We start from the raw sequence: 21,525 nt of genomic DNA on the forward strand, positions 1-21,525 counted from the left end.
ACTTCTAGGTGCAGACACGCTCTTGTGAGGCCAACTGAGACCGTCACAGACTGAAACAAGGACACGCCCTCTGGACAAATGTGGCCACTGTGTTGCCTGCCAGCTGACAGGACAGCGAAGCAGCTGTTGTGGCACACACTACTTTTGCCCCGCAACAGTGCTTGCCGACGCCTGTCTTGTAGCCACAACACAGCACAGAGTGAGCTGCACGTGGACAACCTGCCCAACCTGACTGCATCCACGGGGGCAACCTCTCCCGATCAGCAGTGTTCGTATGAACTCCACAAGAGAACTCTGCTCTATTGGTCAAATATTAAGGGTCGAGTAATTACTCCCTTATTACATATCTACTCCACCTTGGGGGATTCCCCTAAAACATTTGACCAACACAGTTCCCACTTCGAGTTACTGATCAATTCGCTCTCGCCCTACCACAAGCTTGCCGTCCCGGTTAGCTCAATTGGTAGAGCGACTGCTCCGGTGAAGCGGTGGTCCCGGGTTTGAACCCCGGACCAGGACGAATTTCTCTTTAACTACGAAGTTTCTGAGAATGCTGTATAGCTTACCTTTGTAGCGTATGGCTACACTCAGGTGGACATCAATGAGTAATTACTCCTTATTAAAGATGCTCTATTCATGTGCGCTTTAGAATGAGAGCAATGTCAAAGCTATGTTCGCAATCTACCCTTACACAACACCTGTATTCAATAAACTCATCTCTGGACTACTGCAAACAGGGAACCTGTGCAGGTTCCAAAACTCAAGACCATTAACCCCCCCCCCCCCCCCCCTCCTTTCTTTCTTTCTTGATTAGGCTACAACAGTAATTCTTCCCGCTATACCTACTCGGGAACTTTCATGAAATGAGCAATGTCAAAGCTATGTTCGCAATCTACTCTTACACAACACCTGTATTCAATAAACTCATCTCTGGACTACTGCAAACAGGGAACCTGTGCAGGTTCCAAAACTCAAGACCATTAACCCCCCCCCCCCCCTCCTTTCTTTCTTTCTTGATTAGGCTACAACAGTTATTCTTCCCGCTATACCTACTCGGGAACTTTCATGAAATGAGCAATGTCAAAGCTATGTTCGCAATCTACTCTTACACAACACCTGTATTCAATAAACTCATCTCTGGACTACTGCAAACAGGGAACCTGTGCAGGTTCCAAAACTCAAGACCATTAACCCCCCCCCCCCCCTCCTTTCTTTCTTTCTTGATTAGGCTACAACAGTTATTCTTCCCGCTATACCTACTCGGGAACTTTCATGAAATGAGCAATGTCAAAGCTATGTTCGCAATCTACTCTTACACAACACCTGTATTCAATAAACTCATCTCTGGACTACTGCAAACAGGGAACCTGTGCAGGTTCCAAAACTCAAGACCATTAACCCCCCCCCCCCCCCTCCTTTCTTTCTTTCTTGATTAGGCTACAACAGTAATTCTTCCCGCTATACCTACTCGGGAACTTTCATGAAATGAGCAATGTCAAAGCTATGTTCGCAATCTACTCTTACACAACACCTGTATTCAATAAACTCATCTCTGGACTACTGCAAACAGGGAACCTGTGCAGGTTCCAAAACTCAAGACCATTAACCCCCCCCCCCCCCCCCTCCTTTCTTTCTTTCTTGATTAGGCTACAACAGTTATTCTTCCCGCTATACCTACTCGGGAACTTTCATGAAATGAGCAATGTCAAAGCTATGTTCGCAATCTACTCTTACACAACACCTGTATTCAATAAACTCATCTCTGGACTACTGCAAACAGGGAACCTGTGCAGGTTCCAAAACTCAAGACCATTAACCCCCCCCCCCCCCCTCCTTTCTTTCTTTCTTGATTAGGCTACAACAGTAATTCTTCCCGCTATACCTACTCGGGAACTTTCATGAAATGAGCAATGTCAAAGCTATGTTCGCAATCTACTCTTACACAACACCTGTATTCAATAAACTCATCTCTGGACTACTGCAAACAGGGAACCTGTGCAGGTTCCAAAACTCAAGACCATTAACCCCCCCCCCCCCCCCCCTCCTTTCTTTCTTTCTTGATTAGGCTACAACAGTTATTCTTCCCGCTATACCTACTCGGGAACTTTCATGAAATGAGCAATGTCAAAGCTATGTTCGCAATCTACTCTTACACAACACCTGTATTCAATAAACTCATCTCTGGACTACTGCAAACAGGGAACCTGTGCAGGTTCCAAAACTCAAGACCATTAACCCCCCCCCCCCCCCCCTCCTTTCTTTCTTTCTTGATTAGGCTACAACAGTTATTCTTCCCGCTATACCTACTCGGGAACTTTCATGAAATGAGCAATGTCAAAGCTATGTTCGCAATCTACTCTTACACAACACCTGTATTCAATAAACTCATCTCTGGACTACTGCAAACAGGGAACCTGTGCAGGTTCCAAAACTCAAGACCATTAACCCCCCCCCCCCCCTCCTTTCTTTCTTTCTTGATTAGGCTACAACAGTAATTCTTCCCGCTATACCTACTCGGGAACTTTCATGAAATGAGCAATGTCAAAGCTATGTTCGCAATCTACTCTTACACAACACCTGTATTCAATAAACTCATCTCTGGACTACTGCAAACAGGGAACCTGTGCAGGTTCCAAAACTCAAGACCATTAACCCCCCCCCCCCCCTCCTTTCTTTCTTTCTTGATTAGGCTACAACAGTAATTCTTCCCGCTATACCTACTCGGGAACTTTCATGAAATGAGCAATGTCAAAGCTATGTTCGCAATCTACTCTTACACAACACCTGTATTCAATAAACTCATCTCTGGACTACTGCAAACAGGGAACCTGTGCAGGTTCCAAAACTCAAGACCATTAACCCCCCCCCCCCCCCCCTCCTTTCTTTCTTTCTTGATTAGGATACAACAGTAATTCTTCCCGCTATACCTACTCGGGAACTTTCATGAAATGAGCAATGTCAAAGCTATGTTCGCAATCTACTCTTACACAACACCTGTATTCAATAAACTCATCTCTGGACTACTGCAAACAGGGAACCTGTGCAGGTTCCAAAACTCAAGACCATTAACCCCCCCCCCCCCTCCTTTCTTTCTTTCTTGATTAGGCTACAACAGTTATTCTTCCCGCTATACCTACTCGGGAACTTTCATGAAATGAGCAATGTCAAAGCTATGTTCGCAATCTACTCTTACACAACACCTGTATTCAATAAACTCATCTCTGGACTACTGCAAACAGGGAACCTGTGCAGGTTCCAAAACTCAAGACCATTAACCCCCCCCCCCCCTCCTTTCTTTCTTTCTTGATTAGGCTACAACAGTTATTCTTCCCGCTATACCTACTCGGGAACTTTCATGAAATGAGCAATGTCAAAGCTATGTTCGCAATCTACTCTTACACAACACCTGTATTCAATAAACTCATCTCTGGACTACTGCAAACAGGGAACCTGTGCAGGTTCCAAAACTCAAGACCAGTAACCCCCCCCCCCCCCCTCCTTTCTTTCTTTCTTGATTAGGCTACAACAGTAATTCTTCCCGCTATACCTACTCGGGAACTTTCATGAAATGAGCAATGTCAAAGCTATGTTCGCAATCTACTCTTACACAACACCTGTATTCAATAAACTCATCTCTGGACTACTGCAAACAGGGAACCTGTGCAGGTTCCAAAACTCAAGACCATTAACCCCCCCCCCCCCCCCTCCTTTCTTTCTTTCTTGATTAGGCTACAACAGTTATTCTTCCCGCTATACCTACTCGGGAACTTTCATGAAATGAGCAATGTCAAAGCTATGTTCGCAATCTACTCTTACACAACACCTGTATTCAATAAACTCATCTCTGGACTACTGCAAACAGGGAACCTGTGCAGGTTCCAAAACTCAAGACCATTAACCCCCCCCCCCTCCTTTCTTTCTTTCTTGATTAGGCTACAACAGTAATTCTTCCCGCTATACCTACTCGGGAACTTTCATGAAATGAGCAATGTCAAAGCTATGTTCGCAATCTACTTTTACACAACACCTGTATTCAATAAACTCATCTCTGGACTACTGCAAACAGGGAACCTGTGCAGGTTCCAAAACTCAAGACCATTAACCCCCCCCCCCCCCCCCTCCTTTCTTTCTTGATTAGGCTACAACAGTAATTCTTCCCGCTATACCTACTCGGGAACTTTCATGAAATGAGCAATGTCAAAGCTATGTTCGCAATCTACTCTTACACAACACCTGTATTCAATAAACTCATCTCTGGACTACTGCAAACAGGGAACCTGTGCAGGTTCCAAAACTCAAGACCATTAACCCCCCCCCCCCCCCTCCTTTCTTTCTTTCTTGATTAGGCTACAACAGTTATTCTTCCCGCTATACCTACTCGGGAACTTTCATGAAATGAGCAATGTCAAAGCTATGTTCGCAATCTACTCTTACACAACACCTGTATTCAATAAACTCATCTCTGGACTACTGCAAACAGGGAACCTGTGCAGGTTCCAAAACTCAAGACCATTAACCCCCCCCCCCCCCCCCTCCTTTCTTTCTTTCTTGATTAGGCTACAACAGTTATTCTTCCCGCTATACCTACTCGGGAACTTTCATGAAATGAGCAATGTCAAAGCTATGTTCGCAATCTACTCTTACACAACACCTGTATTCAATAAACTCATCTCTGGACTACTGCAAACAGGGAACCTGTGCAGGTTCCAAAACTCAAGACCATTAACCCCCCCCCCCTCCTTTCTTTCTTTCTTGATTAGGCTACAACAGTTATTCTTCCCGCTATACCTACTCGGGAACTTTCATGAAATGAGCAATGTCAAAGCTATGTTCGCAATCTACTCTTACACAACACCTGTATTCAATAAACTCATCTCTGGACTACTGCAAACAGGGAACCTGTGCAGGTTCCAAAACTCAAGACCATTAACCCCCCCCCCCCCTCCTTTCTTTCTTTCTTGATTAGGCTACAACAGTTATTCTTCCCGCTATACCTACTCGGGAACTTTCATGAAATGAGCAATGTCAAAGCTATGTTCGCAATCTACTCTTACACAACACCTGTATTCAATAAACTCATCTCTGGACTACTGCAAACAGGGAACCTGTGCAGGTTCCAAAACTCAAGACCATTAACCCCCCCCCCCCTCCTTTCTTTCTTTCTTGATTAGGCTACAACAGTTATTCTTCCCGCTATACCTACTCGGGAACTTTCATGAAATGAGCAATGTCAAAGCTATGTTCGCAATCTACTCATACACAACACCTGTATTCAATAAACTCATCTCTGGACTACTGCAAACAGGGAACCTGTGCAGGTTCCAAAACTCAAGACCATAAACCCCCCCCCCCTCCTTTCTTTCTTTCTTGATTAGGCTACAACAGTTATTCTTCCCGCTATACCTACTCGGGAACTTTCATGAAATGAGCAATGTCAAAGCTATGTTCGCAATCTACTCTTACACAACACCTGTATTCAATAAACTCATCTCTGGACTACTGCAAACAGGGAACCTGTGCAGGTTCCAAAACTCAAGACCATTAACCCCCCCCCCCCCCCCCCTCCTTTCTTTCTTGATTAGGCTACAACAGTTATTCTTCCCGCTATACCTACTCGGGAACTTTCATGAAATGAGCAATGTCAAAGCTATGTTCGCAATCTACCCTTACACAACACCTGTATTCAATAAACTCATCTCTGGACTACTGCAAACAGGGAACCTGTGCAGGTTCCAAAACTCAAGACCATTAACCCCCCCCCCCCCCCCTCCTTTCTTTCTTTCTTGATTAGGCTACAACAGTTATTCTTTCCACTATACCTACTCGGGAACTTTCATGAAATGAGCAATGTCAAAGCTATGTTCGCAATCTACCCTTACACAACACCTGTATTCAATAAACTCATCTCTGGACTACTGCAAACAGGGAACCTGTGCAGGTTCCAAAACTCAAGACCATTAACCCCCCCCCCTCCTTTCTTTCTTTCTTGATTAGGCTACAACAGTTATTCTTTCCACTATACCTACTCGGGAACTTTCATGAAATGAGCAATGTCAAAGCTATGTTCGCAATCTACCCTTACACAACACCTGTATTCAATAAACTCATCTCTGGACTACTGCAAACAGGGAACCTGTGCAGGTTCCAAAACTCAAGACCATTAACCCCCCCCCCTCCTTTCTTTCTTTCTTGATTAGGCTACAACAGTTATTCTTCCCGCTATACCTACTCGGGAACTTTCATGAAATGAGCAATGTCAAAGCTATGTTCGCAATCTACCCTTACACAACACCTGTATTCAATAAACTCATCTCTGGACTACTGCAAACAGGGAACCTGTGCAGGTTCCAAAACTCAAGACCATTAACCCCCCCCCCTCCTTTCTTTCTTTCTTGATTAGGCTACAACAGTTATTCTTCCCGCTATACCTACTCGGGAACTTTCATGAAATGAGCAATGTCAAAGCTATGTTCGCAATCTACCCTTACACAACACCTGTATTCAATAAACTCATCTCTGGACTACTGCAAACAGGGAACCTGTGCAGGTTCCAAAACTCAAGACCATTAACCCCCCCCCCTCCTTTCTTTCTTTCTTGATTAGGCTACAACAGTTATTCTTCCCGCTATACCTACTCGGGAACTTTCATGAAATGAGCAATGTCAAAGCTATGTTCGCAATCTACTCTTACACAACACCTGTATTCAATAAACTCATCTCTGGACTACTGCAAACAGGGAACCTGTGCAGGTTCCAAAACTCAAGACCATTAACCCCCCCCCTCCTTTCTTTCTTTCTTGATTAGGCTACAACAGTTATTCTTCCCGCTATACCTACTCGGGAACTTTCATGAAATGAGCAATGTCAAAGCTATGTTCGCAATCTACCCTTACACAACACCTGTATTCAATAAACTCATCTCTGGACTACTGCAAACAGGGAACCTGTGCAGGTTCCAAAACTCAAGACCATTAACCCCCCCCCCTCCTTTCTTTCTTTCTTGATTAGGCTACAACAGTTATTCTTCCCGCTATACCTACTCGGGAACTTTCATGAAATGAGCAATGTCAAAGCTATGTTCGCAATCTACCCTTACACAACACCTGTATTCAATAAACTCATCTCTGGACTACTGCAAACAGGGAACCTGTGCAGGTTCCAAAACTCAAGACCATTAACCCCCCCCCCCTCCTTTCTTTCTTTCTTGATTAGGCTACAACAGTTATTCTTCCCGCTATACCTACTCGGGAACTTTCATGAAATGAGCAATGTCAAAGCTATGTTCGCAATCTACCCTTACACAACACCTGTATTCAATAAACTCATCTCTGGACTACTGCAAACAGGGAACCTGTGCAGGTTCCAAAACTCAAGACCATTAACCCCCCCCCCTCCTTTCTTTCTTGATTAGGCTACAACAGTTATTCGTCCCGCTATACCTAGTCGGGAACTTTCATGAAATGAGCAATGTCAAAGCTATGTTCGCAATCTACCCTTACACAACACCTGTATTCAATAAACTCATCTCTGGACTACTGCAAACAGGGAACCTGTGCAGGTTCCAAAACTCAAGACCATTAACCCCCCCCCCCCTCCTTTCTTTCTTTCTTGATTAGGCTACAACAGTTATTCGTCCCGCTATACCTAGTCGGGAACTTTCATGAAATGAGCAATGTCAAAGCTATGTTCGCAATCTACCCTTACACAACACCTGTATTCAATAAACTCATCTCTGGACTACTGCAAACAGGGAACCTGTGCAGGTTCCAAAACTCAAGACCATTAACCCCCCCCCCCCCCCCCCTCCTTTCTTTCTTTCTTGATTAGGCTACAACAGTTATTCTTCCCGCTATACCTACTCGGGAACTTTCATGAAATGTTGTATATTGTTTCTTTTAATGACTTTGCTTGTTTGCTATAACAGCTCTATTAGATATCTCTTTTTTTTGCAGGCTTTTTTCTTTTAAGTTACAAATAGGAGGAAACTCTGAAATTTAAGTTCCGGAACTGCGTCTATCTCCTCCGAGGTTTGTCTGGGCCGACCTGTGGTGTCCTCCCAGGTGAACCACAGCACTGCTCACAAGTCACTCCATCTATGTACAGGGTTTGCAAATTATGGCATGGCTGTTGCGGCTCATGGAGCAGCATGTGACATGCACAGACTTCGGTGAGGAGCAACATTTGAAATTATGACCCCTGCTTTTATCAAAGCATCTAAAGGGGCACAGACACCGAAACTACGCCTGTTTTTCATGTTTTAAATAACGACATTGCCGTCTGCATATCTCACCTCACACTTACTCAGGCATGACAAGTGCAAATACGTTTTCATCCCTCAAAAAACTATCCTTCAGGCTTTCACTTCATGCACTCCACAAGGCTGGAACCACCTTTCCAGATCAATCCCCTCCACTGTTGATCACTGACATTTTTGCAATGCCTCAGCTGATATGCTGTTTTTAACAGGCAACAAATGAAGTCTGTAAAATGCTTCAGCTAACACTGTACAACCAGGAAGCATTTAAAATCCGCCAGTAAACAAAACATTAGGAGACCGCTTCCCTCTATAATGCCTCTGACCTTGAAGGTAACCAAAATAAACAAAATATCCTGTGCTATGGCACACTAGAGACAGCCTGTAACTGAACGGTTCCAGCAGCCTTGCCAGTTACTGTACATGCTGTTGTTCCCTGCACATTCCTCCCTGCACACTTTTTTTGTACTTTGCCCTCGCCGCAGCACCAGTTTGTACCTCAAAACACTCGCCCATGTATGCCGCGACAGTGCGCAACAGCTGGGCATGGATTCCATGAATAGCAGTCCCTGACACAAGGTGATTCTCAGTGGCCGTCAAGAAGTGATCATCAGTGCTCAAGTTTTAACCCTTTCAGGCACTGTTCACTGATCAGACTTAAAGTAAACATTCTTGCATCTAAACATTACATCCACACCTCCAGAGAGCCAAATCGTTAGATCTAATCGCAGTAACTGTTATGCCACATGCCAGGTTAATTTTTATCAAGCAGTGATGAAATGGGAGCTTCACAGACTGTCTGATTTGGCCAAATGTCCAAATCCTTTAGCTGTGCACTGGATGGATGGATAGGAGCGCCCCCTATCCACCATGCTCAGGTTTTCTTTCTTTATTTTTGTTCAACTGTCTCATTAAGATTTGCCATCTTCTTTCACTACGGTTTCCTACACTTGTACGTTATGCCACATCTCTGCTTTTCAACCACCAATCCTCCCATCGCTTTCTGCTAACTTCCACTGCAGATTTATTTACATGACCATCGTTATCTTTAAACCCTAGGGCCTCAGGAAGAGTGGCTGTGCCTGCATCGACATCCAGATGGATACCATCACAATTGAGTATGAGGTGATCAAGTGTTTCCCCAGATCTACCACACGCTGCACATGTGTCATCATCTTCGTTGAATTTCTTTTTGTAGCTGCGCGTTCTAAGACGCCCTGACCTAGCTTTAAAGAGTAGGGCACTGCCTCTTGAGTTATCATAGAAAAATTCTTTCCTGATTTGCCTTTTCCAGTATCGATATAGTTCTACACTATGCTTCTTTTCCATTGAATTAATCCAATTTTTAACTTCCAGATTTTTAACCTGTCGTTTAATGCTCGTTCTTTCTCCGCCCTCATGACCAGCATGCTTACTGGTTAGTTTCCTAGTTCTTTCCGCCACTGTGAGTCAACGCTCTTTCTGTACGAGTATTTAAATACCTTAGCTGCATCCTTACTTTACACTCTTTTGAGTAATTGTGCACATACTTTAATCTGGCAATAAACATGGGGGTGCTAAATCTACACGCTTCGCCCGTGCTCATAGAAGTAAATGATGTGCAGTAGCTTGGCTGCAGGCATGCGGGCGCTCATTAAACCAAGTGGCTGATGCCAACCACTGCCGATGATGTGAACCACGCAGTCTCCACGCCACTTCCCCCCAGAAAGATGGGAGAGCGTTCAGACACACCATGTGTCCCTGAAAGCTGCCCCCACAGCATAATATAATATAATTGGGCTTAATACTAAGAGTTAAGGGCAACGCAGCGAGCTATGGAAAGAGAAATGATAGGTGTAACGTTAAGAGATCGGAAGCGGGCGGAGTGGGTGAGGGCACAAACACGGGCTAATGACATCCTAGTCAAATTGAAGAGGAAGAAGTGGGCTTGGGCAGGACATGTAATGCGGAGGCAAGATAACCGCTGGTCCTTAAGGGTAACGGAGTGGATTCCAAGAGAAGGCAAGCGGGCGGCAGAAAGTTAGGCGGGCGGACGAGATTAAGAAGTCTGTTGGCATACGGTGGCCGCAACTAGCGAAGGTCAGGGTTAACTGGAGAGACGTGGGAGAGGCCCTGCAGTGGGCGTAGTCGGGCTGATGATGACACAATATGGGCAACTCAAGTTAAAGCTGAACTCGTTGGATGGTGGCTCACACTGCAGAGCATCTGATACTAAATCCATAACTGTCCTCATCCCCAGCCCAACCACTAGCAGTGCAAGAGCGGGGGCCAGTTGGTGCTTCATACTGATCAATTCGCGCTACACACACACGGAAACACAAACGGATGAAGCGCGCACTTTCAACTGGTTTACTTCACAAAACGTGTCGCTTTTATACATAGCGGGATGGCAAAAATGATCTACAAACCAGATAATCAATTTGCATCTGAAAAACTGCCTTCACCTTCCTGTCTATAATCTGGCCAGTGACCTTAACCAGCGTGTTTTAACCAGTTTGTGTTTTCGTGTGTCTGTGCCTTTCAGCGCAAATTAATCAGCCTAACCACGCCCACTGTAGAACAAAAGCCCCTCCCAGACCTTTCCCAGCTGTGGCCCACTTGACCTTCTGCTGCCACCCACTGCACTTGCCTGGCATTCAGTCCCTTGACGGAAGGAACTAAATGAAGTCAGCCTACACAGAAGCAGTTATTGCGTGCCAACAGATTTTGTACCAGGGTGACTGCAAGTTCCAGTTACTAGAGAAGAAGCAACCTGCTGGTGTCTGTACCCCTGTAGAGCTGGCCACCTGGATGTGGTTGGGAGCACTGCTTGCAGGGTGCGCTCGCCCTTGCTACCACCAGGTGAGACTGCATGTACACACAATGTTCAAGAGGCTAGGGTGCTTCAAACTGGCGATTCTAAGGCACTGTACTTGGCTTTTTTCCCTGTGGCTTCTTTCCACAAAACCCACAGCAGGCATTTGTCAAGTGGCACACCACAGGCACCCCACTGCACCTCGTTGCCAAAGAGCCGAACTGCACAGGGTGCACGAGCCACTCGACCGTGCCACGCATGTCCAGTTCTTGTGCTGGCCCAAACCACAGGGCCCCCCCCGTCCGAAATCCCCTGAGTGGGCCACCTGCGTCTCCCACTTATTCCGCCCATTCTGAGAAAGCAATGCTGCATGGTGTTGGCGTACTGCACAAGGGCTGAAGAACGAGACAGGTAACATTGCATACAACATCCTCGCAGTGGGCCAGACTGGAAGATGCACACAAACACAAGACCGGGACAGCACCGAAGAAGTGCAGCAAAATCGCCAAGCATGTAGCAAAGGATACAAGCCAAAATTCGGAAGGGGAAACTACTGCAATCGGGCAGTTCAAAGACCACAGTCAAAGACAGCCCACACAGTGGGCAGTGCTTCGGAAAGTGATCCAGCTGACGCAGAGTGAGATTGAATTGTGGACCAGCAGGGAAGCAGTGGCGTCCACGGACTGGACCTGCTGACGGCCTTGACCGCGAGGCATAGTGTTCAAGTAATACCACATGCACTGCCAGAACTGAGAACCAGCAGAACGTCTACGCAATGGCAGAATTGGAGGAAATAATTGCTCTCAGGAGGCTTTCAGGGGGCAGCCCTTCAGGAATTCCCCAGAGCACTTGAAAGGAGAGGAGCAGCGATGAGGACGAAAGGGATGCTGGAAATCAACACGGAACTGCAGCTTCTCCGCACGAGGAGCAGGAGCGGAGGCTCTGATGCCGCTTCAAACGAAAGCAAAGTAATCGCATGTAATGCAATGCATATAATCAAATATAAATGCTCGCATCTCGGGCACTTGGTTTCAAAAGCGTCCAATAGGCTTTGTCTGTTAAGAAATCGCCTAAAGCACTGCACAACTAAAACAAAATTAACAGCCTAGAGCTGCATTAGTATGCCCATTGCTGGAATATGGAGACGTTCTTTGGGACCCACACACCCAAGCAGATATAAATCGCATCGAACGTGTGCAAAAGAAAGCTCTAAGATTCAACTACAACACATATGGTAGACACATGTCTGTCACTAATCTACTAAGACAATCTGAACTCCAGATGCTGCAATCCCGCCGCAAGTTACACTGTTTAAAACTGCTGCAAGGTGTTATTAATAATTTAACAAACATTAATTTCGACTCTTAGTACATGGAATATAATACTTCTTGTCCAACACGCGGCAAATACAACTCGACAATAGTAGTGGCACGATGCCGAAATAAAGCTTACGAGTTTTCTTTCTTTTCAAAAACAATATCAAAATGGAACGCGCTTCCACGTGACGTGGTCAGCTTGACAAACCAAGATTCTTTCTTATCTGCTGTCGTGACTGCTATAGACGTAGTGCGCTTGTTCATGCTCTTTTCTTGTTTTCTTGAGAACCGCAGACTATTTGTCCTTGCTTCTGTGCTCGCTTTTTATTCTATGTGTGTTTGCTTTGTTGCATCACGTTGTACAACGATCTATGCTTGTTCCACTCCTGCCTTGGCTACCAAATGGTGGATGGCAGTATTGAATAAAAAAAAAAAAAACGCGTGAGCCAGCACGGAAGGTGCTTGAGGCCAGCGAACGGGAATACCGGCAAGGCGAGTGGCACCGGCAGCAGCTTTACGGACGCCTCCGGAGAATGGCGAGCGTACGTGCAGAGGGAATGAACTTTGTAACGTCAAAGGACGAAGTGGTGAGCTCGGCCATGCAATCGGGGTAGAGTCCGGAAACGCCTGAAGCGAATACGCTGGAACAGCGGTTCAGCCGAGTGCCGGCACTGCCCTCAGCCGTCACAATGGCGGCGACAGCACCGCCTGACCTACAGGATGGGACAGGGGTGCAGTCTTTTGAGATACGAAAGGATCCTGGGGCTGTCGCGGTTCCTGAGAGGCTGACAGAGCTGCAAGGAGGGGAATGAACCAAGGGAGTGGGCTTAAAGACAAATAACTAAGAAAAACGGAGCCCTGCCTGCACTGTCTTGCGATACAATGGGCTTAAACCAATTAAAATAAACTAATTGGCCCGTAGGCAATTGTAAACCCGAAGGTGAAAAGAAATCAGTAAGGGAATGCTACTATAGCAGCAACCCACAGCCGGGGGATAGCTTAGAAGAACTTCTATTTGGGCTAGATTGTTCATTGTACTTGAGAAAGGAAAAACAGTAGCACACACACACAGCTGAAGAACGACGTAGGACAAGCGCTCAAGCGGGGCAGCGGGAGACTCCCCTGATCTCCCCGGGGAAGTAGCGGAAGGGATGGATGGGATAAAGGATGGAAATAGGGACAGCGAGATTTTTGTTGAGATCCTTCGATTGTCTCGCCTCCATTTCTGGCCAGGGCAGGGAGAGCGTCGAGATTGCCCAATGGTGCAGCCCCGCTCACGGGATGCTCGACCACCCACCAAGCGCAACGGGCTCCGACCGCCGGAGACAGGAGAACCTAACACAGGGACAGCAGCTACCTGGGGCCCCTCCACGACAGGGTTTGTTCCCAACCTGCCAGCTACCAACCGACGAGTGCTTTTCACGGTTTTTCAGAGAAGAGGACAGCTTGGGGATGGCTCAGGCGAACAGGCTGAACAGTAATGTCAGCAAAGCCAAGTGCCATAACCACTGAGGCACCACGGCGGGTCCGGTGCCGCTTAAGGAAACCAGCGGATCGCAATGATGCCATAGTTCCCGCGCAGCCAGAACCGCTGCAAGCACGCTCGATCAACCTGCGTTCTGCAAAGCTGGTCAAAAAGCTAGATGACCAGAGACGAACAGACGTTAAATCACTGTGGTTGAAGCGTCCTATTGTCGATGCTTGACCGATCTCACGCCAACTGTCTCAGCGTCGCAGTAGGTGGGAGAAAATTTTTGTGCGGAAAGTTCTGCACCAAGAGGTAAGGAGAAGTCCCTCTAAATGCCATACTAAAGGAAAACAACAGTCCGGCACTCGTTACATTCACCGGGACCTAGACGATCACGAGCTCTGAACCTCCCTTCTGCCTAAGTGGTCACTCCTTTCCTTTGTGTTCATATTTTGTGCATTTTCCAGTGATCTAGAATGTTAAGTGACGCAAGATGTGCATATTTGGTGTACACTGTTTGATTGAAAGTGCAGTGTAGAACAGTGAATGGGACGTGACTGCGTAAGGTGTGCAAGTGCGCGATCCAGCAAGCCTTCATGGCAAACCGATGAGTGCACGCTGGTGACTGTGAACTGCGCGTATTGCATCTGTGTTTGCTTGCTCGGAAAGACGCGTTTGTGCATGGACGATATTTGTGTATTTTGTTGTTGGAATGCTATTGAGAATATCATTCTTTTCGTGGGGGTTGTGTCACAAAGTTCGTGCATGCCTTGCAATTCTTTTTCTTTTGCGGGCGAGGTGGCCACGGCGTCGGCTGTTCGCAGGCATGCCACAGTACGGCAGCGGCGACTTTGCCTCTGTGTGGACAGTTGACCCCTCACGACGCTGGAGGGTCAAAGGCTACTCCGCCCCCTCCTAGTATTACTGCACGTTGTAGGGACGGGAAGTGGTCGGTTGAATACCCCGGCACCCTTGCCGACCTTCGCAAGTTAGCCTCGCGTTCCTTCTCAGCTTCTTTTCCCCCCTTTTCAACGTCTGCAAATCGTTGGCGCGCTGTGCCTTGAGTTTTTGTTTCTTGGCTGGTTTGCCATGAGAATGCAGCGGCAGGAAAACCGCGAGCCGGGGAGTTAGCTTGGAGATTTCGGAACGTGCGGACATATGTGAGGTCAGCCAGGGAAGTGGTCGGCAAGCGGGCTAAGGTGGGTGCGTGACGCATAGAGTGTGGTGACGGCGGCCCCGAAGACTCGTGGTCCAAGTTCGCCCATATCCGCAACACCCCATCAGCCCCGCGCGCTTCCGCAGCCGACGCTCCCTGCGATCGGACCTTGCCACCCCGCAGCTAAGCCACCATTTCTCCCCACTTGCTTGTACTCTTTTTCTTTGTCCTGTTGCTCTTTCTTGTCCTAACCTTTTGTACAGCATTGCTTTGATCTTGTAACACTGCTGTATAGTTCTCGCCCTGATGTTTTCCTCTCTTCCTGTTAAGAGTTGTTTGCTTTTCCATTCTGTTTGTTATTTGCGTTGCGCCTGTGTGTTGATGCTAATTTGCTTGGGCTTGTTTCGTAACCTTTTGTCCTTGTTCCTGGCCCGATTGAAGGGGTTTGGCAAGGAACTTATGCTTCATGCCTCTGGTGCACGGCTAATCAGGCGTGGCCCCTATCGCCGGTCGCCAGCAGTCGAACCTCGTCTCTGGCACGCGGGGTGGAGAAGTCTGTCGCTCCTCCCCCTCCGAACTCACGGAGAGTGCAGTGGTGGGCAGGTTGGCCCGGTTAATTATAACCTCGGCGCCAAACAACCATCGAGCCGCCCACGATATCGTGACACGGTTTCATGAACTGCACCTGCCGTATTATTTGTTCTTTGTTATGCGTATACAGGAGAGCAGCACAACTAATAAACAGCACATTACCTGTCTCGTCTTTCTGTTGTTTGTTGTAAGACCCAGTGTTTAAGTACAGTGCGCCAACATGTTAAGGATTATTTTAAGTGTTTTAAAGTAAAAGTTAGTTCTCCAAGAAGTGTTAAATGCACTGTGCATTGTATTATATCAAACTGTATCTAACTGATTACACTTCCAAATGAAAAAAATGTCAGAGTTGTGTGTGCAAAACTTTTTGAAAATTTATTGGTTAAGTATGCTGGTAACACAAAAAAAGAATGCAAGCAAAACAAAAATAAGCCACTGCACTGAGCCAGAAGTTCATTACAAAAAAAAATGAAAATATACAAAGCGTTGCACGTTCTTAGCTAGCACAACAGTACAAACAAGCAAGAGGAAAAAATTATAGCAACATGCAGAAATACATCAAAGAACAGCAAATAAACAAAGCAGAAAATAAGGCAAGAGGTACAGTTCGGAGCAGACGGTTTCGATATGTGTTAACCATGACAGGGATGGTGTCATGTGCAGACCAAGATAGCGCGGCTAACAGGGGCAGAGTTGAGATATTACAGTGGGCTGCCTGTGCTCAGTGTGCCACCAGACAGTCACAAAGGGATCCAGTACTGGGGTGTTCAAACCGCAGAACATGGGGAGAGAGAAAAAAAAAGCAATCAGCCCACCAATGATGGGTGCCACACTGAGCGCGCGCTTCTTTGGCAACGAGGCTCACCACCTTAAGGGAAGGGAGCACAAGGAAGCAGGGAGGGTGGACGAGATGCCCACCATCGCCTCGCTCTGAAGCAAGGACTGACACCGTCGTGTGGCCCCTCCTCTTCTCAGCCTGGGCCCCCCCCCCCCAGTGTGCCGGGGCGAGAAGCAGCAGCCCCACAGGACACACAACACGCAGTATCACAGAGGATGGCCACGCGCCATGGTTACCACCGTGCAGTGGTGGAACTGGCAACTGGCTTCTTGTAGCAGCTTTTGTAGCAGAAGAAATCGCAGTTTGTAGCAGCAATTTTAAGTTTTGTAGCAGGAAAAATGGCATTTTGTAGCAGAATTCGAGCTTTTGTAGCACAAAAAAAAAAGCTTCGTACCAAAATTTCATGCCAAAAAACGTTATTTTAAATAAAGAAGCTTTGTTGTATTTCTGGAACAGGCATTTGCTCAGACGTTTTTAGCATCCACAGCCATGCAAGAGCAAGCTTCAATCCCAAATGCAGCTTAAAGTGCTTGGTTCCTTAAATATAGCCGAAAATAAACAACAGGAGGTTCTCCTAAAAACACTGCCGTTTTTGTTCAGAAGAGCGACATAACGAGATGCTCAACAGAACTATAAAAAATGATACCGTTCATAAAACAAACTTTCAGGTACTATTTCTTCCCTTTTCTTGATCACTCCAGCTTAGACAGTGCCGCTGCGAGCTTTTCCTGTCCATTCTTCAGAAGGGCTTGTCCACTCTCAACGACTGCAAAATGTTTAGACTTGACACCTTTTGTGAAAAGCAGCTCAGCATTGGTGATCATATTCCTGGCCAGTCTGATCTCTCCTTGTACCTTCTCTTCTTCCATTCATTCATTATTACAGCGCAAAGACGGCACAGAACAAGAAGGGGACACAACAGCGCTGTTTACTGTCAACTAAGTTTTATTCGAGACCAGTAGGGTTTTTATACACCTGGCGATCAGAACGGGAAAACAAACATACAAGAATAGCTGTAGGCATGCGCAAGGGTACAGTAACGGCGGTTATCCGGCACGTGTCAGATTTCACAATCTAGATACTTCATCTCTTTCTGGGACAATGCCACTGATGGTGCGCTTATGCACTCGTCCTGCAGTCTAATAATCATAGCAGCTTCTATTATTTCTCTTGTTAATGTGTCTGGGTGTTTCCCTATGACACTGCATTGCCTGTACATCGGTTCACATTTATCCTCGCTGTCATCTTCAGCGCTGCAGTCCCTGCAATGTTTGGCTACGTGGCCTGTGGTAGCCACACGTGCAACATTGTCACTGTGCTCTTTTAGCCTTTTGTTGAGACAGCGGCCAGTCTGCCCGATGTATTTTTTCCCACAGGACATGGGCAGTGAATACACCACATCTTCTTTACATGGGACAAAATGATGCCCGTGTTTCACTTTACACCTGCGCGTTTCGTAAGTCGTGCAGTTAACTTTTTTGCACAACCTGGAAAGCTTTTCCGGCGCTGAAAATACTACGTCAACGCCTGCCCTACTTCCAATTTTCCGGAGGTTGTGCGACACCTGATGGAGATAAGGCAAAACGACAACCTTTCTTTTTTCCCTTTGCCTAACCGGTTCGCTAGTGTGGCGAGGTCTCAGGTTTTTTAGCTGCTTTTCTGCTACTGACACTAGTACATCGATCGGATAACCAGCCATCGTAAGGCGATCAACTTGTTTCGCAAAGCTTAGTTCCATACTATGCTGGCAACACTTCTTTAAAACATTATTAAAAACAGAATGAATAATGGCCCTTTTTACAAGTTTCGAATGAGCTGATGCATATGGCAGGATGGGTTTTTTTGCTCGAGGCTCGTACGACCAACACACATGGGACGGAGTGAAATGAAGGGCGAGATCTAAGAACCTGATAGAATCATTAATTGGAGTTTCATGTGTTAAAACCAGTTGTTTAAGACACTCTGTGAACACTGAATGAATCTTTAAGAACTGCTGCTCAAAACTGAGGTTGTCATTCTGTACTAACACAAAGTAATCGTCAACAAATCTAAAAATGCGGCACACACCGAACCCTTCCAAACGATCTTGCAGTGTTTTGTCACGCAAGGCCAAAAACATATCGCTAAGAACCGGGGCTAGGCACGAACCAATACATATCCCGTCTTTCTGAATGTACATATCCCCATTCCATTCTACAAAAGTCGAACTAAGATAAAACGATAACAATTCTAGGAAGGCATCGGCGGAAATTCCGCACTCGTTTTGGAAGGCTATAACGCCATGCTTTTCGATGTGCTTGTTCACAGCTGACAAGATTTCCGCCTGGGGAATTGTGTAATATAAGTCTTTTACGTCGACTGAAAATCCCTGCAGCTTTTTATCGTGATCCCTTCCTTTTAGGAAGGTGATTACTTCGTCAGAATTTCTTATTCTAAAAGGGTCATCGATCGTTAAAACGTTGAGTTTCTGTTGCAAGTATCTTGCGACATGCTTCTGCCATGTCCCTGCTTCTGCGCTGTTGTGTCCCCTTCTTGTTCTGTGCCGTCTTTGCGCTGTAATAATGAATGTAGGTAACCAACTCGCCCAAAATGTTGTATTATGGGACCTTCTCTTCATTCTGACCTCTCTTCTGGGTGTCTTTGTCCTGTACATCACAGTCTTGTTTCGCTTGTTTTGCACGGGTCTCTTCTCCTGCATCCGCCTCCAACCGTTGCAGCTGACGCTTCCGCGACCCTTTCACCGCTCTGATTAATCCTTGTGTCACAGGAATGACAGCTGGATTTTCTGCCCGATATAAGTTAGTCATAAGTTTTGTTGCCTTTCAGCTTTGACAAAGACATCGAAGACGTGAAGTGTCCATTCACACAGGCAGAGCGCTGACAGTGGTCCCTTTGTTCACCTTCGGTTGCAAAGCAGCGATGGCGATGTGGCTGCCGGCAGATGCGTTGCCGGAAGTGTTGCCGGCAGACATCAGTTTTGGTTTCACGGAAATGAGTTTCGGTTTCGTTCTCGGCAGAGTTATTGGAGTTATTCAGAGATATTTCGGCGCAGGCGTGGCGCAAAAGTAGGCAAAAAACCGATTTTGTAGCAGCATGTAGCAGGATTTCCCATTTGGCGCAGTTTGGCGCAATTGGCGCAGCAGTTCCACCACTGACCGTGTTCACACAGCATCCCACAGGGGCTGCACGCACCACTTGTCCAGCCTCAGCATTCTCGTCACAGAATGCACTGCTCGAATGGCTGGACAAAACCGTTACAAATGAAGGGACAATTTTTGACCTACAGCACTGGTGCAATGATACTCAGTGGCCAGCACCCTGTAGGCCTGAACAGAACCTCCGCAACAGTTTGTGCACAGCTTTGGAAATGAGGTCTGAGGAGGCTCTCCCCCTCACCAGAACTGTGCCAAGTTTCGGGAATGGTCGATGATGAGCCGCAGCAGCTTCCAGAGCAGCAGCTGGGCTGCGGCCATGGCCCCGAGGCCTTCCTCGCCGTAGGCCTTTTCGCAGTCGCTGTCGTCGTACTTGTTCGGATCATGGCCATGATCCGAACGACAGTTGTCTCACAACCGCAGCTTGTCTTGCGTGTTGGAAATGATGGTGCAGTAGTAATCCGGATCCCGGAAGTGGCACACTGGCTCTGCACAGAATGACGCCCACTCATTCCCCTCGACACGCTTCCATCCACCCAACCACAAGAGCCTATGTCCGCTTCAGTGATCATCATCGTCGTCATTTTATTTCGCTGAAACGAATACATCACAACTTGCATGGACCCACAGCCAGCTCGGCTAGTGAAGCTGTTCACCAAGGCAATGGCAAACATTCAAACTGCATGTACAAAAGGAGGTGAGATACGACAATCGCGGCATTGCAAATATGTAAAGCGCGTACATATTCTGAAAGGGGCCCAGAGCTTCCCCTAGTTGCACATATTCTGGAAAACAAACACTCTGAAATGTACAAAGCGCTACCCATAAGGACCAGTCTTGCCTGTGCAATGCATGCCCATTCCTTATTTTGGCTACTTGCGCTTCATCCCAACCTGCTCTCTGGCTATCCCTTAACGTTACACCTGACATTTTCCTTCTGATGGGTCACTGCGCTATCCTCGTTTCCGCCCCACAGCTGTTCTCCTGAGGGGCATCGCTCAACTGCCAATCTCCTGACAAATAGTACTCTTTCATTCTTGTGGTCTGGACCTATTTATTTTCAAATACCCAAGGAATGAAAATGCATGTCTGCAGGAACCAGAAAACAACAGTGTACACAAATGAGGCACAACTGGGGAAGACAGTTCAAGTAACGCAATGTGGAACATATACGCTCCTCTCTCGTGTTTGTGCCTGGTAGCTCTCATTCCTGAGAGAGAGAGAGCTACTGTCAATCCGTTGAGGAAAAAGTTTCACCAACTGTGGGTAAACCGGCCACTGCCAGAAGTGCAGCAATTGTATTTGTTGTAAATACACCTGGCTGCTTTGTGTTGTCTTTCTAACTTAAACTGGGAACCAGCAATGCTCGAGCACCGGTCACACTAGTGAGCTCCATGCAAGGGCATTCAACGTTTGTCTCAAGGAGGCTTTACATGTTCTTCCCACTCTAGGTCTTCTACACCAAGACATTTAAACTCACTACCTTCTTTACTATGGAATTACGGAGGTCAAAGTTCTTTCCTAGTCCATGTCTTGCACCAAGCACAAGTACACTGTCCAGAGCCTGTTGATCCTCGGGGGACCTTATGCAGTCGTCTGCAAACATACGACATCGGTATTGCTCTGTGTGAGATCATTGAGAAAAGTAAAAAGAGCACTGAAGGCAGAACTGCACCTGGGTTGAGTCGGAGAGACGGCACAACAAATAATCCCCTAACCAATTTGTTATCTCCTTAGGAAGTCTGACCAATTTGTAGAGAACCTTAGAATGTGAGACGCAAACAAATGCACAAGTCTAAAAATACCACATCCACCTGTCTCCAAAGACCTAACTAATATGAGGGAAAAACCATAAAAGCTTCAATTAGCCGTGTTTATTTATTTTATTTATTTATACATACTGCCATCCCGTGGAGGGATTTTAGCAAGGTGGGAATACATGAAAAAAATAAAATA

The 21,525-nt window shown here is 46.6% G+C and overlaps 1 protein-coding gene across 1 annotated transcript in view; it reads right to left on the bottom strand.

Moving 5' to 3' along the window:
* Window positions 1–19,004: 19,004 nt before the first annotated feature.
* Zwilch (zwilch kinetochore protein) overlaps window positions 19,005–21,525 on the bottom strand; it is a 69,804-nt gene continuing 67,283 nt past the window's right edge. Inside the window, exon 13 of the mRNA XM_089565091.1 lies at window positions 19,005–20,057. Within this exon, the coding sequence (XP_089421217.1) occupies window positions 19,981–20,057 (77 nt within the window). The 3' untranslated portion in view covers window positions 19,005–19,980. The remainder of the gene's footprint in view (window positions 20,058–21,525) is intronic.

The sequence above is a fragment of the Amblyomma mixtum genome, chromosome 10, assembly GCF_055824585.1.
Source record: "Amblyomma mixtum isolate Tamu chromosome 10, ASM5582458v1, whole genome shotgun sequence".
In the NCBI taxonomy this organism is placed as follows: Eukaryota; Metazoa; Arthropoda; class Arachnida; order Ixodida; family Ixodidae; genus Amblyomma; species Amblyomma mixtum.